Below are 6,888 nucleotides of genomic sequence, written 5' to 3' on the forward strand. Positions count from 1 at the left end.
AAGGGGGACTTGACTACCACCAAGAAAGAAGAGCTGGGAGCAGGCCTGTCTTTTGGACCTACGATCCCTCCACTGAGAACCTCCTAGACTCTCTCCTAGAGACAGAGAGAAAGAGCTGTAACAATGGAGATGAGAAACAGTGACAGAGAAACAGCTGCAGCAGAGGCAGCAGAGACAGGGTATCAGCAGGAGACAGTGCTGACTGCTTCCCAGCCTCAGCCAAACACCCTCTGTGTGCCCGGTGGGTGTGGGGAGGTAGGCGGGTGGGAGAGCTGCCGCGGGACAGTGCTGACTGCTTCCCCGCCCACAGAGTGAGAAAGCTGAGCACTGCTGGGCAGGAGGCTTCCCGGCAGAGTGGGGTGCCTATGGACTAAAAGAGCTTTGTAACACTTGCTTAGGCAGGGCAGAGGCCAGGTCAAGAGGTCAAGAGTCCAGAGAGAGGCCTGCCTGTAGGCACAGCTGAAAAGAAGCTGTCCTGAGTTGTGCCTGATCCTGAATTATAACCTGCTACCTGCTATTCCCTAATAAGGGAGCTCTGGTAGCATAGTGGCTAAGACACTTGCCTGCTAACCAGACGGCTGGCGGTTCAAACCCACCAGCCACTCCTTGGAAGGAAGGTTGGGCAATCCTACTTCCATAGTGATACTGCCTCGGAAACCCAAGGAGGGGTCGCTATGAGTCGGGGCCGACTCGACGGCAAACAACAACAACAACATTCCCTAATAAACCTCATAACTGCAAGGATGGTCTGTAAGTTCTGTGTGACCATTGCGATGAATTATCCAACCCAGCAGAGTTGTGGAGAGTGCCGTGGGAGGGACAGCTGATATTAGAATTGGTAAAAGGTTGGAGGGAGGAGGTATTTCTGATCTCCTTTTCATAGGAATCAGCCTTGGGCTGTTGATCTTGAGTCTCCTTCCCCCTTGTGAAGTTAGAAGAGGTCGGATGCCCCACCATGCCATTTTTCATCAAGTTATCAAAACATTTCAAGTTTTGGGGTATAGTAATACATGTGCTTCTTTTCCAGCACATTAAAAACAAAGAAAGTCTAATAACTACTGTAATTCCAAAGTAATGAGCACAAAGGATATTTTGAGGCCTCTTTCACAACTATAGGAGCTCTGGTGGTGCAGTAGTTAAAACATTCAGCTGCTAACCAATAGGTCTGCAGTTCAAGCCCACCAGCTGCTCTGCAAGAGAAAGTTGAGGCAGTCTGCTTCCCTAAAGATTTACAGCCTTGGAAGCCCTGTCCTATGTTGTTGTTGTTATGTGCCGTCAAGTCGGACCTGACTCATAGCGACCCCTTCTTGGGTTTCTGAGGCAGTATCACTATGGAAGTAGACCTTCCTTCCGAACCCTGTCCTATAGGTAGTTATAAGTCGGAATGGACTTGATGGCAGTGAGTTTGGTCTCCACAACCATAATGCAGTATGAAAACAACTTATGACTTCTTTTGTTAGCCACAGGTCATGCTAATACTTTTGTGGCTTGTTGCCCAAGTATCTAAAAGAATGCTAAATTTCACTTAGAGGCGAGTGAAAATAAGTATGTACCTTTTTTTTTTTTTTCCCTGTCTAGGCCCACAAACTCCCTGAGTTCATAGACTCCAGTTAAGAACCTCTGATTACAGGATGGGAAAGGAAAAGGAAAAACTCATCAGTGATTGAGTCGTATATTCCCTATGTCATTTAATTTTTAATTTAATTTAATCCTGAGAGATATGTATTATTACCCAATTTTACTGATGGGCTGAGACTCAGAGAGGTTAAATGATTTGCCCATATTCACTCAGGCCCAGCTCTGAAGCCCCTGTTCCTCCCTCCACACAGAGCTGCCTGCCTTAAAGGAGACACGCCACAGTAAAAGGGTCCTCTCCCCTGCACCTGGGCCCTGTGACCTATGGGATTTAACCAGTGTAATAGGAGAGTGATGGCCCCTTAAAATCAGACACACTCAAGTTATTTTTATCTCCAGTTTATTTTTTTTAGACTAAGAGCAGAGTATGAAAGTCACAGCCAAAGCACTTGAAAAAGGCCCAGGAGGATGGGTGGGGGCCACATTGGGTGGGCAGGACAAAGTCCTGGGAGTTGGGTTTGGCTCAGGGCTGGAGGGGAGGGGTCATTGTTGTCTCACGGTCTCCAAAAGTGTCTGTGCGTTGCATAGGTCCTGTCTTCACAGAAGACAAAAGAGGGGCCAGGGGATCCCCCAGGGGGGGCCTAGCCTGGTGGGGAAGGGGTCTGAAGCTCGAAGGGGAAGTCAAAGAAGGTCAGGAGATTAAGGAGGGGGAGGGATTCTGTCTGTCTGTACATTATATATAGAGATATAGAGTCTGTACATGCCTGCCCGGCACCCCAATGCCCACCCCTTGCCACCCTTGTTCGCTGCCTACCCCCCAGGGTGTCTACTTGTAAACTTGAATTCAGTCCAAACCACAATCCTGGGGGTGGGAGTGGGGGGAGAAGGACGTGTTTATTGCTGTAAACAGGGGAAGGCGGCAGCAGACTGTGCTACCCCCTTGCCCATCTAGTCCCCTCCCCATGTTCTGCCCCTGGAGGAGAGAGTGGGCGGTGCCTCCCACATTTCAATTTACTCTCTCTGGGGCACATCTGTCTCTCTGGGAGGACCAAGGGGGAGGATACCAAGGGGCAGGGAAAAGTACCAGGGGGCAGGGAGTCCTGAGCACTGCCCTTTATGGCCCCTCAATTTGGTACCAAACATTACCAGAGCCTCAAGGCCACCTGGGACCTGTGGCTGGCCCTGCACCTGGTCTACTACAGTATCTGCCTGGGGGGAGAGGAAAGAGGAGGCAGGCACAGATGTATGGTGCAGACCCCACTTCCAGCCATCGCAGACAGGGTCTAGGCGCCCCCGGTTTCACTTGAAGAGGCCAAAGGCTCCTTGCTCCTTCCCGGTCCCGCCCCATCTCTCCCTGCCCAGGGAGGGGGCAGAGCTAGGAGGCCAAGAGTGTCATGAGGAAGAAGGCGATGCCCACAGCCAGGGGCAGGTGTTCCCGCTTGGGACTGGTCCCGCTTATGCTCTTCTCAAGCTTGGGCACCTGGGGGTTCTCGCCCTCAAAGTCCTCTGTGGATAGATGGATAGACAGATTGGTGAGAACTGGGCTGCGCGCCGGGGTAGGGGCACGCGGCGGCAGCGGCAGCAGCAGTGGAGCTAGGGACGTGACCACCCACGGGGATAGGGATAAGTGTTCCCAGGATAAAGCATGCGAGGTGAGCAGGCACCGGGGAGGGGGCTGTGGTTCTAGCAGTGGCCACCAGAGGGCGCTGCGCAGACTCACCCAGCACGTTGATCTTCACATTGGGGCCCATGGTGAACTGGGGGAGAGTGGGGACCGGCTTCTCCCCGGAGTGCGATGCTGCGGGGTGGGGTGCGGGTGGGGAGAGAGGAGGGGAAAGTCAGGGCCAGGATCCCTCCCTCTGCTATAGCTGGGGAACGAGCCCCCCTCGCCTGTGCCCTCCACCCCCACCCCCAGGAAGCCAGGGGAGCCCCAAAGCAGGGGAGCCAAGGATAGGGGCGCGGCTAGGAGCCGGTTATACTCACTGGAGGCGCAGCAGACGAACACCTTCATCCTCAGACACTTCCAATGCAGGTTGTGAGTGGGCGTAGCTGGGGAGGAGACTGGGCCTGAGTTTCTTTCTCTCCATTCGCGCCCCGTGCGCCCCTCACTCAGAAACTCTCCTCACTCACTTTAAAGTGCCCCTCTTGCACAACCTCCCTCAGTAGCTCCTCCTACTCCTTGCACAGGGATCTCTAGGGCTCAGCCGTTAGTCCTAGCAGCCCCTTTGGAATGTCATATAAGCCCCTTTGGAATGTCCCTCACAGAAACACTGACTCTACTGTCCAAACTTAGACTGCCCCAAAACTCCTCTCTCGGCCTGACACTTCTGTCTCAGCTGAAACTCTAAGGCTCCCCAGTCCTCGGGTCTCACCCCGAGTCTCGCTCAGAGACACAGCGACCCCCCAGCCCACAGCATCTGTGGCTCCGCCCCCAAGCTGACACTAGCCCTTAGCCCCGCCCCCATAGCCCGGGCTGTCACTCACAGATGTAGTAGTACTCTTGGCCGGCGTGGAACTCGTAGCCCAGCGAGAAGGCGCTGTAGCGCTGGAACTTCTCCGAGAACTTGATGGGGCTGTGGGGGGCGTGCGGCCGGTTGCACTCCCAGCGCTTGAAACCTTGGCTAGCGTTGCAGGTGCGGTAGCCGGCTCGGCTCACCATATACAGCACGTACTGCTCCGCCCCGCCTCCGGGGCCCGGCCCCGCCCCAGGGCCCACCCCTGAGCTGTTGTAGTGAGGGCAGTAAATATCCAGATAATCGTTCACGTTCACCTGCACGGTGTAGCCCTCCCGCCGCAGGCTGAGGGGGAAAAGGAAGCGGGTCAGAAAGAAGAAACCCCAAAGCCAACCCGCCTTCCACTCCGCCGCTCCGCAGAACTTCCCTAGAGTCCCCGGAGCCTCCCGACTTTTCCTCGGCGCCTCCTCTTGCCTCAGCCCTAGGCTTTGTCCCCAGGGCCCTAGTGCCCCCAGTCCCCGCACTATCCTTCCTTGCCCTCTCCTTCTTATTCTGTCCTTCCCCTGGTGGCCACCAGAGGGTAGCAAAGGCGCAGGGAAGTCCAGCCCTGTCTCCAAAGAAAAAGAGGCGGGAGGAGAAAGGAAGGGAACGTATGCTTTGGTTACCACAGAAACGGCGCAGGCCCCAGCGACTCCCAGACCCAGGCCCGGATTTCCTCCTTCCATCCCCCATAATTCACCGGCGGGGAGGAGGAATAGAAGGGTTGGATAGGAAGGGTGAGAGTGGGAAGGATTCCTTCCAAGGGCTGGAACCCTTCACTCCTCTCCCAGCATGCTTGTTTGCTGCTGCCAGCCACCCCCCAAGGCCAGTCCTACAGTACCTTCCCTCACATACGCATGTATGGCTGCTTCATGCATATACATGCAAAAGTTTATGGCACACACACAAACATGTCCACTGCCCATTCGTAGGCAACATATACCTAGAAAAGCTAGACTGAATGTGTGCTGGACTGGCATGCTGGTATTGGTTGGCCCCCAGCTGCCTCAGGTTCTCTCCCTGCCTTCCAAACTGCTGCTCTTGGGCAGTCCCCCTCAGTAGTTCCTCTTACCCTTTGTACATTGATCACTATGGCTTTGCTGTCAGTCCTAACAACCCCTTTGGAATGTCCCTGGCAGAAACTTTGACTCTATTGCCCAAACTTGGCCTGTCCCCAAAACCCCTCTCAGCCTCACCGCCCTGCCTGAATTGAAACTGAGGCCCCCAGTCCCCACACCTCATCCCAGCCCATCACTCAAAGACACACACACACACATTGGCCCATGCTCTCTACAGCATCACTGACCTTTGTATCTTCAGTACCATAACTATCTACTGACCTCCACCCTGAGGTCATGGATGATTGTTCTTAGGTGCTGGAGAGTAGGTCCTGACTCACAGTGACCCCATGCACAACAGAAAGAAATACTGCCCAGTCCTGAGCCATCCTCACAATCACTGCTATGTCTGAGACACTGTGTGAATCCATCTCATTCAGGATCTTCCTCTATTTTGCTGACCCTCCACCATGAATGATTAGGTCTCCAACAACCTGACACAACCCACCAAGGAGCTAAGGAACTCAGCACAAGCCTCCATAATGTCAACCAAACTCCTGCCTCGTTATACACCTGTCTCTTCAACCTGGGCACCACTGGTCCCTCTATGAGGCTAGACATATGAATGGGTATAGTGCCTAGACAAGATGGCTGTGCCTTACTTCCCTGACACTACTTGGGACAGAGATGCAGATTTTGAGGCCCCAGTAATCCCTATCTGCCTCACTAGTCACCATCAAAATGTTGGTCTTATCCTCTCAGTAGTGGGTACTGAGTGGTGTGGGCACAGGAGAAATCTCTGAATAGAGAAAGGAACTCAGAGAAGTGGACATGGGTTTTCCTTCATTTCCACAGTGTAGGAATGCAAACATCTTGGCAGTGGCATCGAAGAAGTGTGCAGTGGGCACAGTGAGGTATGAGGGTACTTGGCAAAATGTCAAACCACTGGGGTCCCTAGTCCCTGGGAACTCCCTGAGGGGAGGGACTGGCTCTCCTTGTCACCAGGCACCTCCCAGCTCCACAAACAGTAATTAGATCCATTAGGAAAACAAGCTTGGAGGCCTCTGTTTGGGGTGGGACCTTGAAGATCCCTCCCCAACTCACTCTACTTCTCTGGCCTTGCCTGTGCTGCCCCCTCCCCAAACACACCTTTCTAGTCCTGGTAGTAGGATAGACAGGTGAGAGTGGTGTTTGGGCACTCCAGTAAGAATGGGCACAACCTCCTTGAGTCATCAGGAATGCCACCAGCCCCACTCGGTTCCCATGAGAGTGATGGGTCACTCAGGCCCCTCCCAAGCCCTGGCACTCTGGTGGGCAGGAGTCTCAGCCTGGGGCACTGGGAGTAGGAAAACAGGTTAGACCAGGCCTGGCTCCCAGCCACCACCACAGATTTGCTTCTCCATCCTGACCCCCATAGTCTCCTCTTCTTCTCCTCAGGCTTTGGGGAATGGGCCAGTAGTAGGGTGTCAGGCCTGAAAAGGCTGCACAACCACACTGAGGCCTCTGTCCTTGGGCCTTGCCAAAGTTTCCAGTTCCACTCCAAAGTAGCCCCTCCCTGCTGCACCACCCAGTTCCCCCTACAACACACCCCATTCCAGCAGGGAATAAAGATGACTCCAGAGATAATCCTACAGGTACCTCAGTTTCCTCAGTGGGGTGGGCACTAACCTTATAGAAAGGTTGCTGGGTGACCACAACTGAAGGGAAGTCATCTTTTACATATCCCTGTGCTGGGTGACAAGTAACAGTCCCTGAAAAGCCTA

The 6,888-nt window shown here is 53.9% G+C and overlaps 1 protein-coding gene across 1 annotated transcript in view; it reads right to left on the reverse strand.

Moving 5' to 3' along the window:
- Window positions 1-2,950: 2,950 nt before the first annotated feature.
- The window catches only part of EFNA3 (ephrin A3), a 7,989-nt gene continuing 4,051 nt past the window's right edge, over window positions 2,951-6,888 (reverse strand). Inside the window, exons 2-5 of the mRNA XM_007948511.2 lie at window positions 4,060-4,373; window positions 3,559-3,624; window positions 3,296-3,373; window positions 2,951-3,081 (exon numbers count right to left, since the gene is read on the reverse strand). Of these exons, the coding sequence (XP_007946702.1) occupies window positions 2,951-3,081; window positions 3,296-3,373; window positions 3,559-3,624; window positions 4,060-4,373 (589 nt within the window). The remainder of the gene's footprint in view (window positions 3,082-3,295; window positions 3,374-3,558; window positions 3,625-4,059; window positions 4,374-6,888) is intronic.

The sequence above is a fragment of the Orycteropus afer genome, unplaced genomic scaffold (genome assembly GCF_000298275.1).
Source record: "Orycteropus afer afer isolate SDZICR_OR568_19922 unplaced genomic scaffold, OryAfe1.0 scaffold00217, whole genome shotgun sequence".
NCBI classification, from domain to species: Eukaryota; Metazoa; Chordata; class Mammalia; order Tubulidentata; family Orycteropodidae; genus Orycteropus; species Orycteropus afer.